General features: G+C 40.3%; 1 protein-coding gene across 3 annotated transcripts in view; it reads right to left on the bottom strand.

Annotated features, from left to right (window-relative positions):
* Nucleotides 1-18,172, bottom strand: part of LOC149842043 (putative anion transporter 6, chloroplastic) — a 77,104-nt gene that overhangs the window by 45,573 nt on the left and 13,359 nt on the right. For all 3 annotated transcript variants that reach the window (XM_090001261.1, XM_090001262.1, XM_090001264.1), the window contains exons 6-8: nucleotides 12,874-12,954; nucleotides 12,315-12,376; nucleotides 11,915-12,012 (exon numbers count right to left, since the gene is read on the bottom strand). In XM_090001261.1, the coding sequence (XP_089857387.1) occupies nucleotides 11,915-12,012; nucleotides 12,315-12,376; nucleotides 12,874-12,954 (241 nt within the window). The remainder of the gene's footprint in view (nucleotides 1-11,914; nucleotides 12,013-12,314; nucleotides 12,377-12,873; nucleotides 12,955-18,172) is intronic.

The following is an 18,172-nucleotide window of genomic DNA, read 5'->3' as shown; positions in this document are numbered from 1 at the left end:
CAACTGGAAACTCGCCTCGCACTTCTCGTCCCATAAGAATTTAGTCTCTTTCTTCAGTAACTTTGTCAGGGGTAACGCAATTTTAGAAAAATCCTGAATGAATCTTCTGTAGTAACCCGCTAGTCCAAGGAAACTCCTGATATCACGCGCGTTCTTTGGTTGCTGCCAACCAAGTACAGCCTCCACCTTTGCAGGGTCCACGGACACTCCTTCCTTAGAAATAACGTGTCCCAAAAACATGACTTCCTCGAGCCAGAATTCACATTTAGAGAACTTGGCATACAAACGTTCCTTTCGCAAGGTCTCCAACACAACTGTTAGGTGCTCTCGATGTTGCTCTCGACTTTCTGAGTACACCAAGATGTCGTCGATGAACACTATCACGAAGGTGTCCAAAAATGGCTTGAACACCCTATTCATCAAGTCCATGAAAGCTGCGGGGGCATTGGTCAGTCCGAACGGCATGCCTGTGAACTCGTAATGTCCGTATCTCGTCCGAAAGGCCGTCTTAGGAATATCCTCATTCCTAATTCTGAGTTGATGGTATCCGGACCTAAGATCGATTTTCGAGAAAACCTTGGCCTTCTGCAACTGATCGAACAAGTCTTCGATACGCGGCAATGGGTACTTGTTTTTTATTGTGGCCTGGTTGAGCATTCGATAGTCGATGCACAATCGCAAAGTCCCGTCCTTCTTCTTCACGAAGAGCACAGGAGCTCCCCAAGGAGAAACGCTGGGGCGAATGAATCCTTGATCCAACAACTCCTGCAACTGCTTCTTTAGCTCCTCAAGCTCAGCTGGCGCCATTCTGTAGGGTGCTTTGGAGATTGGTGTCGTACTTGGTAGCAATTCAATATTGAATTCTACCTCACGAGACGGTGGAAGTCCCGACAGCTCTTTAGGAAAAACGTCGGGGTAATCGCGAACAATAACAAGCTCACTGATGGGAATGAGCATTGGATCTGACTGGATAACACTAACCAAAAAGGCAGTGCATCCCTTCCGCAAGAAGTTTTGTGCCTTAAGTGCCGAGATCATCCGGCTTGCTCGAACAGGTCTGGGAATTCTGAATTCTACTCTCGAAGAGCCTGGAGGTGATAAAACGATCTTGCCATCACGACAAAAGATCTTGGCATGATACTTGTGCAACCAATCCATGCCTAGGATGACGTCAAATTCAGTCATCTCCAGCAGGATAGCACAAGCAGGCAAGTGCCGCTCTGCCACAACTACGTCCAATTCAGGTATGAAAGTGGTGCAAACCGTGTTCTTCCCAACGGGGTTATACACGTCTAATGCATTATCAAGCGTTTTTACCGTTATATGCAATTGTTTTACGAATTTTTCTGAAACAAACGAATGTGTGGCACCACAATCAAAGAGTGCAAAAGCTGCTTTACCAGCAACAAGAATGGTACCTTGAACGAGATCCCCTTTGGTCAATTGATCAACCGTGGCTGCATAAACTCGACCCGGCTCTCTGCCACTGCTTGGTTGTGCTCGCTGTTGTTGCTGATGAGGTGGTCGAGGAGGCTGAGATACGTTGCCGGTTCGCTTGAGGTCATCTGCTGCTTTCTTCCGGCAGTCGCGTATGAAATGGCCCATCTTGCCACAGTACAGGCATCCGCCAGTGTCCCGCGGACAAGATTGTCCCACATGAGGCCTCTTGCACCTGGGGCAGTTATCACTCGACGGTTGCCTGGGTGGTGGAGGGCCCTGTTGTCGCTGGCGTTTTGCTGGAGGAAACTGTTTCTTCCCTGCTTCAGTCTTCTCTGGAAAAGGTGGTCGTTGCCCTGGGCCGCCGGAAAATGTCTTCTTCTGCTCACCACCTGACGCGGTTGACTTCTTGGCTTGCACACTTTTTGAACGCTCCCAATCCTCGTTCAGTAGGGTGGCTGCTGCTACTGCCGCAGAAAAAGTCGCGGGCATGCTGGTGAGAACCCTATGCCTGAGTCCTTCCTTCAGTCCGCGAATAAACTTCCCGGCCCGCTCATGATCATCCTCGAATAGGTGAGGACAATAGCGCTCCAACCGTTGAAATTTGGCGCTATAATCGTTCAAACTTAAGCTGCCCTGGCACAGCTCCAGAAATTCCACCTTCTTCTTTTCCCTCGCATGAGGAGGGAAATAGTTTCCGAGGAAAACCCTTCGGAAGGCCTCCCACGGAATCACCTCAGCACCCGGAAACTGCACCTCCAGCGTAGTCGTCCTTCAAACGAAAGGACCCGAACATCGTCTTCTTATCATCAGGAACGGACAACACTTGGAACACCCGTTCCACCTCTTTAACCCAACTCTCCGCCAAGTCAGGATCAACCTTGCCCGAGAAAGTAGGAGGGTCTAGCTTCAGAAATTTCTCATATGTGGCGGTTGGTGCATTCCCAGCAAGGGAACCCGGATCCTGATGGGGACGACCCTGGTTACGAATCGCCTCAGTTAAGGAGTTGAGGGTATCCATCATGAATCCCCTCTGTTCACGCAACTCATCGGCCATGCTGTGGCTTGAGTTTCCCGCCATCCTTAAAAGCAACCAAGATAAAAATCAAAAATACTGAAGACGTACCAGTAGGCATAAATATAGAAACAAAGGCAATAACATAAATCTTTATTCCGAGAGTCAAATATTTAGAATCCAGCTGTGCTGGTACATAAGCAAAAGTTATATTCCGCAGTTATAAATGAGTTCACAGACTCCAACAAAACTGGGTGCGTGCTACCTCCCCTTAGGAACGACTAGAGTACTTCCTAAGATATTCCCTTCTATTGCCTGTGCGCCTGAATCTGCGCTTAGGGGTGAAGGGAAGTGGCTCATCGTAGGAGGGCTCCTGCCCGTAAAGGGGCGTCGCCGGAGTATATTCCGGTGAGCCAAGGCTATAATCTGAAGAATCCGTCGCAGGTGTATATGTGGGTGATACACCGCCCACTGGGTCTGCCGGAGGTGGCGGTTGCTCGCCGGCAGTCGAAATTGCGATCTTGTCGTCATGCTCAGCCTTGTGGAAGCAAGCATCCATAGTGTGGCCTGTTTCTCCGCAGAAACCACACTCCTCTGCTAACTCAGGGGGAACAAAATCTCCCGATGACTCCTGTGGTGTCTGATGGTGCACCCGAATGTGTGAAGGCACGAAACCACCTTCTCGAGCATGCACTTCAGCCCATGCTGCTGCCAAGGGTATCTGGTAGGCGATCGGTAGTGAGAAGCCTTGCTCATCCGTAAAAATGGGTAGAGGAGGGCGGTTAGCCCAGTAACCAGCCCCGAACATCTCACGTCCGCCCCTCCCCCTTACGGAACGACCACGTACACTACGCGTGCTCCTACCGCGAATACCATTAAAACCAGTAACTGGATCCATATATCCAACGGTACTACGAATAAGACAAGAATATCATTTAGTCTAAACATGCTATGAAATATCAAAGGTTTACTTACAGCGCGATGGGATGCTCAATAGTCAAGATTCACTTCTTTCTGATCTGGCTCTGATACCAAGTTGTAACGCCCCAAAATTTCGACTTGTGATTTCGAAAACCTTATCGAAAAACCCTTTCAAAGATTTAAAGTTTAATATTTAAAAACAACAGCGGAAGGCATTTAGAAAGGAACACAAGTCAACAATCCTGGGTACGTTAGCTGAAAAACCATCATTCACATGTACAACATCTTAAAGAAATTTAAGAAATAAGGCAATCGATTAAAATCTGCAGTTTATTACAAAATGAGCCTTTTATTCCAAAGTTTAATAAATCTAAGAAAAACTCCAAAAAGTCCCAGAGCCAAGCCGCCAGCAGAAAGAAAATGAATCTTGATCACGTTTGCACCACGCCATCGGCCGCCAGTGAAATCCTACTCCTCACCTGCCCATGAAATGGGTCAGTTTCATAACAAACTAGTAGGTGTACGAACAGATAAGTAGAATGAAAATAAAACAGGACATTCATGAGATCAGCAGTTATGATATTTAAGCAATTAAAGCAGTTGTAGTCTATTCTAGCAAATGTAATAAGTGCAAAGAGAAACAGTGTAAGTCTCAGTCCTCTATATCTATTCCTGAATATATTCTTTAAGTTCTGATATTAACTGGCCTGTGGGTACGCACAGACGCGAAACGTAGAAACAGCCGAGACCGATCCGGGGGTTTATTATGTCAGGTGTTTTCATTAACCCGGATGGCTGACTGAGTCCGCTCCTAAGGGGACGGTCAGTGACCAAGAGAGTAAATCCCCAAAGGCATTCGTGGCCCATGGATGCATCCAACTTCTGCAGAAGTGCCTGGGAGTTACCACCTAGGATAATTTATGGTAATCCCAATTCCCCTAACTCCGATGACTGGGGAAACCGAGTCTTTTGCCCGTGGGGTGGTTGTTAACAACCTGTCCATCGGAGTCTTTGTACCATTCATCCTCTCCCTTGATGAACCGTGAAGATCGAATGGGTACGACGGGGTTTTCTTAACCGCCGCCCCATCCTACATGCTCTGGTCTATTAGACCCACTCGAGCATCTTGCCTGTGAAGGCGAAAGGTCACCATTTATGTGATCTCAGCATTGTGCCAATTGCACGCATCGAGGTTGCTACAACCTCATCCCCCAACCATCGTAACCCACATGGGACGTACTTGTCCAAAAGTACGGTTGTACCTCCCTAGAGATACGACTACGATGAGAGGGCAACATAAAATGTTCTATGATACTTTTGGTTCATGCATGTATTGCCTTATGAGCAAATGGGCCTGTGGAGGCCGGTATTATCTCATTGATATCAATAAAGAGTTGCTTGATCACTTCGAGGTACTCAATGACCCCCAGTACTATTTGTATCATACCTGTCTTCAGTTCTAATGATAGTAATTTGTGGGTTTCTCGATAGATAACCCATCACAAAGTTTTGTAAAAATCTGTATTATACTTGGCATGCTCGAATACTAAGAAACAAGAAGTCTCATACAAGATTCATCAGGCAATAACCAATAATGCATCTATAGTAACTTATAACAGTGAGCAAGGCGGAAATACAATAATAAGATCTTTCTAGCAAGGAGTCTACTCGTAGAGCTCACAATAAGCATGTAATTTCAAAACAAATACGGGAGCGGGAACACCATACAGACAATCACCAGTTAAGAAATTCTACGAGTAAGAATGCATGTCAAATAAACTATTCTATCACAGAATCCTTATAATTTATTTCATTCACACAAACCCTTCGTGCGACTTTCCCCTACCTCGGGATGTCTTGCAGCTGCGTGTGCCTACGCGTGTAGATGATACGAGGCTCGGGCCGCGGAGCTAGAACGAGGGTCCGATGCGAGGTCTGCAACAGTGCTATGTTAATAATAATGCGGAGCAAAAGAAAGACAAACCTGCCTATAGGAAAAAGAGAGGCAGCCGGGGTGTGCCCCTACTGGCCGAAAACCGAAAAACGACAAGGGGCGGGCCCTTGCCTGCAGACAGCAACGGGGCGACAGGGAATGAGCCCCTGTCGACAACTACAGAGGCGGCAGGGGGGTCAGCCCCTGCCAATCGCAAAGAAGCGGCAGGAGCTGAGCCCCTGCCGGCAAAATAAATGTGGCAGGGGCTGAGCCCCTGCCTGAAATAATGAAAGTGGCAGGGGCTGAGCCCCTGCCTGCGAAAATGAAAGTGGCAGGGGCTGAGCCCCTGCCTGCGAAAATGAAAGTGGCAGGGGCTCAGCAACAATGAAAGTGGCAGGGGCTCAGCCCCTGCCATCAACAATGAAAGTGGCAGGGGCTGAGCCCCTGCCTGCGAAAATGAAAGCGGCAGGGGCTCAGCCCCTGCCAGCAACAATGAAAGTGGCAGGGGCTCAGCCCCTGCCAGCAACAATGAAAGTGGCAGGGGCTGAGCCCCTGCCAGAACCGATTAGGTGGCAGGGGCTGAGCCCCTGCCTGCGCAAATGAAAGTGGCAGGGGTTGAGCCCCTGCCAGAAACGTCAAGTGGCAGGGGCTGAGCCCCTGCCGGAATCATCGAATCGGCAGGGGCTGAGCCCCTGCCGACTGACACGAGACGGCAGGCAAAGAGGTGCCGCAGGGGGTGACTGGACCCCCGCCGGCCCTTCGACAGCCCTACAAGAAAAAAAAAGGTGAAGAAAGGTGACAGGGGCCTGAGGGCACCCTGTCGACCCTCCGAAGGGCACAGGGGACGTGGGAGGGCACGGCAGGGGCCATGCGCCGCCTGTCGGCCTCCCGGCGAGGAGACAGAGGGGGGGGGGGGGGGAAAGGAGGGAAAAGGGAGGAGAAGAGAAGAGGGAGGAGCATACCTGGGAGCGGTGGCCGGCGTCGGCGACAGGGCGCAGCGAGGGAGGTGACCGGCGCGGAGGGGGGAAAGCTCGAGAGGGCTGCGAGAGGAGGGCGAGACTCCCCTCGCCCTCCAACCTCTCTCTTAAAGGCGAAGGGGGGCACCGGAAGGGGAAACCCCTGGTGGGTTTCCCAAATCTTCCCGCAAGAGAAGGGGGAGAAGGGGGGTGGGTAGCGGCGCCCGAATGCTCGGGTTTTTCTTAAAACCCTAACATAAAAAGGGGCCCGGGTCGGGTCCGGACCCGACCCGGCCCGGGTCCAAACAGATTTTTTTGTTTTTTATGGGATTTTACATCCTTAGCTCTAATACCATGAAAATTTCAGGTTTAGAGGAGTGAAGGAGGTAGAAGAAATGTGAAGTAATCTTTATCCCCTAATAGTTCTCAACGAGGGGGGTGGCCCATTACAGGATATTGTGCTGCCTATGTCCAACAAAAGTTTGACTTCTGTGAAGTATAATGGTCTTTTTCCTATCCCTTTCAGTGTCATGAATGTTAATACAGCATATATAAGTCCAGTTTTATCTAGGTGTGATTTAAATAATGAAAGATTCAATATTTCAAAATTGTATCTAGAATGACCGAAAAACTAGAAACTAGACAGGATATAATTTGATCATTCTGAACAAATCCAAAATCTTTGTAGAACAAACCAATAAGTATTTCCCAAGTGTGGGGCAAATGGAAATAAATACATAAATCGGTTAATAAGAGAATAGAAAAAGATTTTATTGTGTCGCTTAAGTTATAGAGGAATTCCTAAACCCAATAATTAAGAGCGATAAGTTCTTCATTACCCATAATAGAATAAGCACTTAGAATAGCAAAACAGAGTAATATAGTATACACAAAAAAATAAATAGAAATTAGGAGAATCTATTAATTGCAAAGACATACACAGAAATTGCGAGAATCCATAACATAAATGGTTGAGTCAGACAAAACCATGCCCTCCCTCTCCAGTAGATCATTGTCTTTTATTCTGACTCTAAAACAACTCTGTTAAAATATGCTTTATATATATATATATATATATATATATATATATATATATATATATATATATATATATACATTGATGTAATAGGCAATGCCCATCAGGGGCATTTTGGTTATTTTACATATGTAATAGGTTCTGTCCAATAGGGACAGATCTGTCTTTTTTTTTTCTTTTTTTTTTGTCATTTCCATAATGTGTAAGGGATCTATGGTCTAAAAAATATAGTCGTTGGGAACTCCCAACGACTATTTTGGGAGCTCCCCAAGGCCCATTACTTATATATATAGGGGTTGTTTGCCCCTGCTTTTGTGAAATGCTTTTGCTAAGCATTTTTAGTGAATAAATAATTTTATTTTACATTGTTATGCTCTCTTGTTAACCTCTTGTGGCCTTTGTATGCACTCTTGTGCTAATGTATTTGTTTTGGCTTTTGTATTGTCCCTTGGTGGACTTGTATTTGTGCTTGTGCACATTGTTTATTGTATTTTTACTTGTTTCATTACATGGTATCAAAGCCATTCGGGTTCTTGGACCTTAGAACGTGTTGCTCATGGTGATCAAGGAAACGTGTGATTGTGATCGGTGTGCTCGTGACCCTCTTCCTTCCTTTCTATCCTTCTTACTCTTTTTCAATTCACCTTCGTCATGGACCAAAAAGCCAAGATTGAGCTCTATTTCAAACTTAATGAAAATAACTATATGATGTGGTCCGGCGCAATGGAAAATCACCTCAAGGGAAAGAAGTTTTGGGGATATGTGAGTGGCACTACTCCAGAGCCTCAACTAAAGCTCACCAAGATTGAAGGAGACTAAGAGAAGACCAAACCAAAGCTAATGAAGCATGGTCCTTTTTTAAGGGTATGTATACCCAAAAAGATCTTGCAAGACAGTATTTCTTGCAAGAGAAGGTTACAAAACAAGGATACCTGAGTGTCTGGGACTATTTAGTGCCTTATCCCCTTTGTGGGATGAGTTAACACTCCTTGAATCTAAGTGAGAAGTCATTGTGGGCATAGAACTTAGGCGGGAACAAATGGAGAAAGAACACTTTTTTCAATTTTTTCATAGTCGACAACTAAAGTTTGAACAAGTTAGATCTTCCCTTTTTCATAAATTTTTCCCTATGTCTCTAAATGAGGCTCTTGCTGAAATATGCCAAGAAGAAACTCGTCTTGAAATGACCTGTTAAGATTTTATATATATATATATATATTCCTTATGTAAACTGAAATACCCATCAAGGGTATTTAAGTTTTTTCACATTGTAATAAGTGTCAGCACTTTAGGGACTTATTAAATGTTTTTTATTATTTTTTTGTTTTTCCTTTTTATTATTTAGTGGTTATAGTTGTTGGGTCAGTCCAACTAGCCATTGGGGCTAGCCCAACAATTAGTTGGACCAGCCCATTTGAGTCCTTAAGTGCCTATTTAAAGGCACTCGCCCTCTTGTATTTGTTAATTCTCTTGTAAGCATTTTAACTCCTTTGTGAGTTTTATTATGAATACAATATTATTATTTTTATAGTTATTCTAGCTTTTGTGCCGGAGTGCATTGTATTACCCATAGTGGCTGTTTGTATTGCCTATGCTGTGTTTTTTTTGTATTTCTCTTGCTTTCATTACATGGTATTAGAGCAGGGATACAACCATCTTGGCTCTTAATGGTCATTTTGGGATTCTTTGATCATGGAGATAAGAGAATCTTAATCTGGTAAGTATTTTAAATTGTTTTTGTTTATTCTTACTTTTGTTGCCTATCTCATGCATTTGGTATGAGAAAACATTTGTTTTGAAAAAGGAAAAATTATTAAATGTTGGTTATTGCTCCTTCGAAATCTTTTTGAGACACTCTTTGTTTCTTGGTTGATCCTAAGCATATGATTGAGCTTTTTTTAATGTCTTATGTTTTCTTGCCTTTTCAAAATTTATTGTGTTTTATCCTCATCTACTTAGTTGAGCTCATATTGGTGTTGTTTTTCAATCTTGATTAAATAAGTTTGAAATAATTTCAATTTTTTTTTTTTTTGTGTAATATTCACACATGTCATCTTATGAGATCTTGCTTAACTTGTGTTAAAAAATTCTTTGACATGCTCTTATGAGAAACTTAAACACTTTATGTATTTGAGAAGTATTAAGATTATGTGTGGTTGGTTCTTAATGATTATAAGTATCTTATTTTTTTGTAAATTTGAATTTGTACTCATAATTTTGTCCTATTGATATATGATATTTGTACTTGAGATTCTCTTATATTTTACATGCACATTAATGAATAAAATTTGTTTATTTGTGCATACGTTTTTTAGCATGTTTTCTTCATGCATGATTTGTCCCTTATGGGATTTTCGCATTCATCCTTGTGGGATTTATAATCTCTTCTATAAGATTTATGAATGCAATTTAATGTGTTTTTTAAAAGATTATTAAAAATATTTTATTCAGTGCTCTCTTGTTGGCTTTCTAGTGGCCTTTGGGATTGAGGTATTTGTGCCTTGTGGTTATGGTATTTCTTGTCTTATGACCCTTTATTGAACATTAACTTACGTGTTGCCTTACATAGGGATTTATGTATTATGCTTGCATACTTTCTCATTAATAAAACATCATATTTTTATGATTGTATTCTTTGTGTGCCCTTGTATGGGTTTTGTGAGCATGCTCCTTTGTGGGTCCCGTGAGTGAACTCCCTTGTGAGTTCCTTTTTGTGATTGTCCATTGTGTACCTTTTGGTGGACATTGTTGGGGATATTTGGAGACTATCACTCATTAGAATACTTTGATGAGTGTTCTCTTAAGTGACCTTGTCGAGCCATAGTTGTTGAGGTGAGTTATGGGTGCACCTCCATCTTCTTGTCAGTATAAATTGCCAAGTTGATAAGTGTTGTATTGAGGCTTGTTTTTTGCTCCAACTAACAGCTTATTAACCTCCGGTTCTATAAGTGAGTTGTATCACTCAATTTTTTATTTGGCCTTTGTTGTTTATTGGATGCTCGTATCGATCTTTGTTAGTGATGGCTCAATTGTTATTTGCTTGTAATCATATTGGTCTTTATGAATTAGATCTCATATTGTTGCAAAATTTATTGCTTTGATTTTAATATTGTTTTCAAATCTTCTTGCTTTTTGACATCAGTTTGTCTTCATTATAGTATTTTCGCCTATCTTGCTTTCTCCACTCTTTTCTCTTATTTGAAGTGATTTTTTTGTTTATCAGTTTTACAACCATGGTTGCGGTGAGTTATCTGCACTCGTTGTAGCCGATATTATTGTTTGCAGTTTTACAATCATTTGTGAGGTGAGAGATGTGCACCTTTTGTGGTTGTATTTGGTATTTATTGTCAGTTTAGATAGCCGGTATTGCTGACATTTGTGTTTGATCTCTTATCCTATGTGCTGATACACTTGAATGTTGAGGATGCTGAGTTGGAGGACAAAGAGGTCATTGCTTATGGTGAGCAAACTAGTGTTGAGATTTGCAAATATCATTTCTTTTGTTATGATTTTTAAAAAATCTCTATGTTTTTCTAATCTTTTCCGCTGGCCATTTGCCCTTACATGAAAAATGGTTATTCATTGAAAAATTTTCATGCATTATTATGTGCATTGAATATGCTTGGATATATATGTTGAGAATATTTAGATTTGTTCCATGTTGGTTGTCTTGTGTGTTTTGTATGAATTTAATTAAGTTTTCATTTATTGTAAACTCCTTTGAGTTCTTACATTTGATATACATGTCATGTTGTGCTTAGTGTAATTAATGAGTGGAATCTTATTTAAAATGTTTTCCTAAGCCTTTGAGACATTATTGCAAAATTGTTTATATCTTATTGATATTTTATGACTAATATGTGTTTTTATAAGCATTTTGTTAATGAGAACATTTTATGGTATGAAGACCATAGAGTGGTTGGGAGCAATCCCAACGACTTTTGGGAGCTCCCCAAGGCCCATTACTTGTATATATAGGGGTTGTTTGCCCCCTCTTTTGTGAAATGCTTTTGCTAAGCATTTTTAGTGAATAAATAATTTTATTTTACATTGTTGTGCTCTCTTGTTGACCTCTTGTGGCCTTTGTATGCACTCTTGTGCTACTGTATTTGTTTTGGCTTTTGTATTGTCCCTTGGTGGACTTGTATTTGTGCTTGTGCACATTGTTTCTTGTATTTCCGCTTGTTTCATTAGACTCTCATCCATCAGTAATATAGATACAACTAAGTCTGTCTTTTCAGATTAACAGCATTAAAGATCCATTTTCTCTAAGTGCCTTCCAAAATCAATAATAAAAGCATGCATGTCATAACTTTAATGTAAGTTATCATTTCTTTCCCTTAAAATTAGATAAAATGGTTACGGATTGAGCAAGAAGAAAGCCTCTATCTCTCTGTGTGCGTGTGCATGTGTAGTCAGTAAATATCATGGAAAGAAAATGACCACCAATATGTCTTCCAAACTGAAGCATTTATGAAAATTAATGCCCCATTCCCAATAATGTCTTTCAAACTGAATCATTTATGAAGATTAATCCCCTCCCACCAAAAAATGAAAGAAAAATATGCATCTTCAAATGTAGTCTAATTCCAAAAGGGGAAACTAAATTATCTTACCTTAAATGATAGGCGTAATTCAGATAAAGATGCATGCCAAGATTTTCTCTCTAGAGAAGATGCCTGGGATATGTCACTGGCTGCCGTATTGGTTTTCCCTGCCAAACAAATGGTCATTCATGTTGCATCTTAGAGTGGAACTTTTAACATAAATTTATTAATAGAACTGCATCCATACAGAAAATTAAGTAGTTAGATGCATTTTTACAAACATAAATCATGTTGGATAGCCAAAATAAAATAGCTGAAAGAACAAAGGCATTACACTGACAAAATAAATTTGGCACCAGGAATACACACAGCATGAGCTTTAACCAAATACTTATTATCATGAGCACAGCCTACTTTCAAATATGAAAGACCGGAAATGCAATCAATTTACATGGAGTTACATTCTCACCTGTTAATATGCGTTCATGTGGCAGTGATTGTCCTTCATCTAGAAGTTGGAACCCGAAGCACCTATCCAATTGCATTAACAATATTAGACGTTATACTAGTACATTGAAAATCCTGATCATTGCATAGCAGAGAGAGAGAGAAAGAGAAAGAGATGCAATGGGAGGTCTCAACCAATCAAATGTACAACATTTTCAAGAGTCATCCATCTTTGTTATGACTATTGAAATATGAAAATCATTTTGAAAGTGTGTTGCTCTACGATAGATGGACATTCTTGAAACAATGACCTTTTCCAAGATTCATAACCCGCAGAAAAAAGGTTATGCTTCTTCCAAAAGGCATAATTAGTTGCATGTCATTTATCATTCATAAGTAGAGGAATCTATCACCCATTTGAGCACACTGTTGTTGGAAAATTACCATTTTTTCGGAGAAAGATAGGATTTCACGTATTGCCATCTTAGTACTAGATGCACATGGTCTTACAGTTAAGATTAAACAGCTACCAAGGAAAAGGTACAACAGTCACAAAACAACTAAGATAAAAGTGCTCTTACCAGATTATCCCAAGAAGGCCAAACGCATAAAAGACTGATTCCCAGCCTAAAGATTGAATGAAGGGAGGAGCCAATAGAAGCCTGAGAGCATTTCAGAAAAGATACATAAGCAAAATGGTATTAAATACAAGAAAATATTTCTTAGAGAACAACACCTAAAACACTTAATGGCTAATAGAAATCAAGAGAACAGAGAGAAATTCTTGAAAATTTCTACAGGTGATGCTGAAAATTCATCATCCTTTCTATCCTTCAAAATGTTTTCAGATGTATGTTCAGAATCTATGTCACATGGGTGCGGGTGCGTGCGGGTGCAGGGGTGTGGCACTTTCAAAAACCTTGGGTGCGGGGGTGCGGCAGGGGCAAAAATGTAAATATATATATATAGAGAAAGGGGGTCCGGGGGTTCCCCCCGGTGCGGGTGTGGCACCGGGTGCAGTCAACCTGACCCTGAGTGTGGTCAACGCACCCAGGGTCATCTTGGTCCAATTTTTGGACTTAAAAAAAATGTCAAGAATTTTTTTTTTGCCCTATATGTCACAGGGATTCTCCAACTAGGTGCCGCACCCATGTCTCACCCGCACCCAATGCGGTCAACTTGACCCTGGGTGCAGTCAACGCACCCAGGGTCATTTATGTCCAACTTTTGGACTTTATATATATATATATATATATGATTTTTTTATATTTTTACCACACCCCTGCACCCGGGTTTTTTGAAAGTGTCGCACCCCCCACCCGCACCCGTACCCATGTGACATAGTACGTAAAATTTCTCCCATATGAACAATGGTGCGAGCATGTTGAAACTGCCATGTTGTACTGCATACGCAATATCAGGTCTCATAACTGAGAGATATGATAGTGCCCCGATAAGTTGTCTGGATGGTATTAGATTTTCAAGTGCTTCCCCATCATCAATCTTCATTTTGATATTGACAACTTTGGAAGTGTCAACCTTCTTATTATTTGAGATAAACCTTCTTATTATTTGAGATACCAGACCTGACAACAATATCTAAAGCAAATTTAGATTGAGTCAGCAGATAACCTCTAGATGAATAAGCAACTTCTATACCAAGAAAATATTATAATAACCCCAAATTAGTCATTTCAAAATGTGTTTTGAGAAGCTTTTTAATGTGTTCAACTCCCTATTTGTCAGTTCCTATAATTAACATGTCGTCCACGTAGAGGAAAAGGATAATAATACCTACATGAGAAATCTTAGCAAACAAAGTTATGTCAGTCAAATAAGATTAAAATTCAACATCAAGCATAACTTGACTAAACCTGTCATATCAAGCCTTTGTTGCTTGTTTGAGGTCATACAGTGCCTTATCTAAACAAAGATTTTTCTCTTAAGAATAATTATACCATGTGATGCTTTCATATAGATTTCTTCAACCAAGTTGCCATTAAGAAACACATTTTTAACATTGATTTGATATATAAGCCATTTATTCACAGAGGCAAGGGCTACCAAGGTTCTAAATGTGGTCATCCTAGCAACCGGGACAAAGGTTTTCTCATAATCTATATTATACTCTTCGGAATATCCCTTGGCAACTAACCTAGCTTTGTACCTTTCAAGAGTTTCATCACTCTTGATTTTTATCTTATATATCCATCAACAACCTATGAGTTTTTTTTCTATGAGAATATTTTGGATAGTCCAAATATTCGCCTTTTTTAAAATATCTAATTTTATCCTCATGGCTTCTACCCATTCAGGATGTCCCTTTGCTTCAACATATTTTGAAAGTTCTATATAGGAATATATCAACGTAATATAAGTTTGATACTTAGGTGAAAAGTGTAAAATACCTTTGAAGATGTGCACTATAAGCACCAACACCATAAAAGAATACATGTTCAAACACACACCAAGAACACTTGAACAAAAGTACCAAAAAGGTACAAAGGGGACACCCACAAATGCATAAGTTGAATCCAATAAGAGAGGGTGAGCACTAAAGGCTCTCATAAGAATACATCTTAAAGGGGGGGAAGCCCCCTATTTATAATACGAAAGGAGACCAAGTGGGAGGGGCTCCTACTAAAAGTTGGAGCTCAACGGCTAGAATTCTAGCCGTTGGAGGGGGTCCAAGGTCTACCCCCTCCCATTTTGACTTAGTCAAAGCAATAAAAAAATAAGAAATGAAAAAAAAATAGAAAAAGAAAAATAATAAAAATTACATGCATGTTCACAATTGTGAAGATGCGTAAAAAGGGAGAATGCTGAAATGACCAAAATGACCCTAAGGCTTACAATATATATATATATATATATATATATATATATATATAAAGAGTGACATATTTTAATACCCCCCTCAAACTTAGGGTGCGATGACCGAAAGTTTGCCAAAAAGAAAATGAAATCTGGGGGAACATAATGCCTTTGTGAAGAAATATGCTAACTGGTATTCTGAAGTCACGTAAGGAAGCTCTATGACTTTTTGCAAGTAGGCTTCTCTGACATAATGACAATCCATCTCAATATGCTTGGTACGTTCATGAAATGTGTGATTTTTAGCAATATAAATTACACTTTAATTGTCACAACACAATCTTGTAGGTCCCTGAATTTGCACCCCCATGTCCTTTAATAGTTGATGAATCCACACGATCTTCATAGTTGTAGAAGCCATGGCCTGATATTCTGCTTCTGTTGAGGAAAGAGGCACTTCCTGTTGTTTTTTGCACCTCCACGAGATTAGAGATTCACCTAAAAAGATACAAAACCCAAAGGTGGAGTGACGGTTATTTGTGTCACCTCCCCAATCAGTGTCAGTATATGCAATCAATTCTAAATTAGAAGACGGGGAAAGAAATACTCCCTTGTTTATTGTGCCTTTTATGTATCTGATAATACGAAGGACAACACTCATATGAACCGAGGTGGGGGCATGCTAGAATTGACTTATAGTATGAACGGCATGAGATATGTTGGGCCTTGTAATACTAAGATACATAAGAGACCCCACAAGTTGCCGATAAGGAGTAGGGTTATCCAGAGGAACCCCATCATCAATCATCATTTTAGAGCCCACAACTTCAGGAGTCTCGCAAATTTTCTCATCTGAAATGTCGGATCTATCAAGAATCTCACAGGCCAACTTAGATCGAGACAAAAAATAACCTCTATGAGAAAAAGCAACTTCAATACCCAAAAAATATGTCAGATGTCCCAGATCTGACATCTCAAACTTTTCCTTCAGAGTGGATTTGATATTTCTGATGCCTTTAACATCACTACCTGTAATAAGCATGTCATCAACATATAACAACAAAATCACAATTCCATCATTAGATCTTTTAATAAAAAGAGCTATGTCAGTATAACAAGAAATGAATTTTGTTTCAATCATTATTTTGTTGAATCGATCATACCAAGCTTTTGGAGCTTGCTTTAAGCCATATAAGGCTTTTCTAAGGCGGAGGACTTTTCCCTTAGTAACATTCATGCCAGGAGGAGCTTCCATGTAGACTTCTTCGTTTAGGTCTCCATTCAAAAACGCATTCTTAACATCTATTTGATATATGTTCTATTTTCTAATAGATGCAATAGTAATTAAACATCTCACAGTGACCATTCTAGCCACAGGAGCAAATGTTTCATCGTAATCAATATCATACTCCTGACTGTACCCTTTTGCAACAAGTCTAGCTTTGTATCTTTCAAGAGTCCCATCGCTCTTGGTTTTAACTTTGAAGACCCATCTACATCCAATTACCTTCTTTCCTTCAGGAAGACATTGAAATTCTCAAGTTTTGCCTCGGTTAAGTGCACTAAGCTCAGTTTCCATAGCATCTCTCCATTCTAATTTCTCTTGAGCTTCTTCGAAGCTCCTAGGTTCTTCATATGAATGTATGGCACTAAGACAAGCTCTATGTTTTGAAGAAAAAGATTCGTAAGATATAAATCTAGATGGGTTCCTTCTGGGTCTCTCTGTTCTTCGTAAGTTGCTAGATTGGGTAGACTCACTAAGATCACTATATCTTTCCATGGCACTTCTAAAGGAATCCTTATCCCTGTGTGAATAAGTAATTGGTTCACTTACTATTTCTTCTATGGGTTGAACAGACACAGGAATTCTATCATTTGTTTGTTCAATAGACACATGCATTTCATTCTCAAAGTTTGTCTCATCGTCATTGAAATCATCGTTCTTATCTAATAATTCAAATAAAATGAATAATCAGCATCATCAGGGGGAGTTTTGTCTTTCTCAAAACCACTTTCATTTTCCAAAAAGGTTACATTTCTTGACACATGAAGCTTATCATTTTGAAAATCATAACATCTAAATCCTTTTTGGGTTTCTGAATAGCCAAAGAAAGCGCAGGGAATGGCTTTGGGGGATAACTTGTCATTTTTATCGGTAAGAACGAAACATTTACAACCAAAAAATCGTAATCTGTTATAATCATGTTCTTTTTGGAATAAAACTTCAAAAGGAGATTTTTGGCTTAAGGTTTTGGATGGAAGACGATTAATTAAATAGACAGAGGCCAAAGCAGCTTCGGCCCAAAATCTTTTTGGAATTCTTTGAGAGATTAGTAAGGTTTTGTAGTTTCAATGACATGCCTGTGTTTTCTTTCGGCTAAACCGTTCTGTTGAAGGGTTTGGGGACAAGACCTTTGATGTATAATCCCATTTTCCTCAATATATCTTATAAAATCATTTGAGAGATACTCTCCTCTAGAATTGGTTCTAAAGACTTGTAATTTTCCATTGAATTGAGTTTGAATCATAGCATGAAAATTCTTAAAGGTGGAGAAAACTTCATGTTTATGTCGAAGAAAATATATCCAACTATATCTTGAATAATCATCAATATAAATAACATAATACGAAAAACCTCCCTTAGAGACAACGGGTGCGGGTCCTCGTACATCCGAATGCACAATTTCAAAAGGCTTAGTTGAAAAAGTTGATCTTGATCCAAAAGGCAAGCTTCTCATTTTTCCCAAAATGCAATCATTACAATTGAAGTTCTCCTTACATAGAGTTTTAATAAACTGAATATGAGAAAGTTTGTCAATATTTGGATGCCCAAGACGTTTATGCCAAACATTTATATCTTTATGTTGAGCAATGTTATAAAAAGATGTTTTCGGAATTTGAAAAAATTCCATAAAGTAGAGATAAACCTTTCTAGAGCCTTACCCAATCAACTTCCCGGACTGGCGATCCTGTATCCAACATTTATGTGATGACAATTTGATATCACACCCATAATCCGAAAGTCGAGAGACGAAAAGTAAATTTAAATTCAATTTTGGGATAAAT

This window comes from Nuphar pumila, chromosome 3 (assembly GCF_984573655.1).
Source record: "Nuphar pumila chromosome 3, dmNupPumi1.hap1.1, whole genome shotgun sequence".
Classification (NCBI taxonomy): domain Eukaryota; kingdom Viridiplantae; phylum Streptophyta; class Magnoliopsida; order Nymphaeales; family Nymphaeaceae; genus Nuphar; species Nuphar pumila.
Note: the sequence above shows the minus strand (reverse complement) of the source record. Positions and strands in the feature narration are given on the sequence as shown.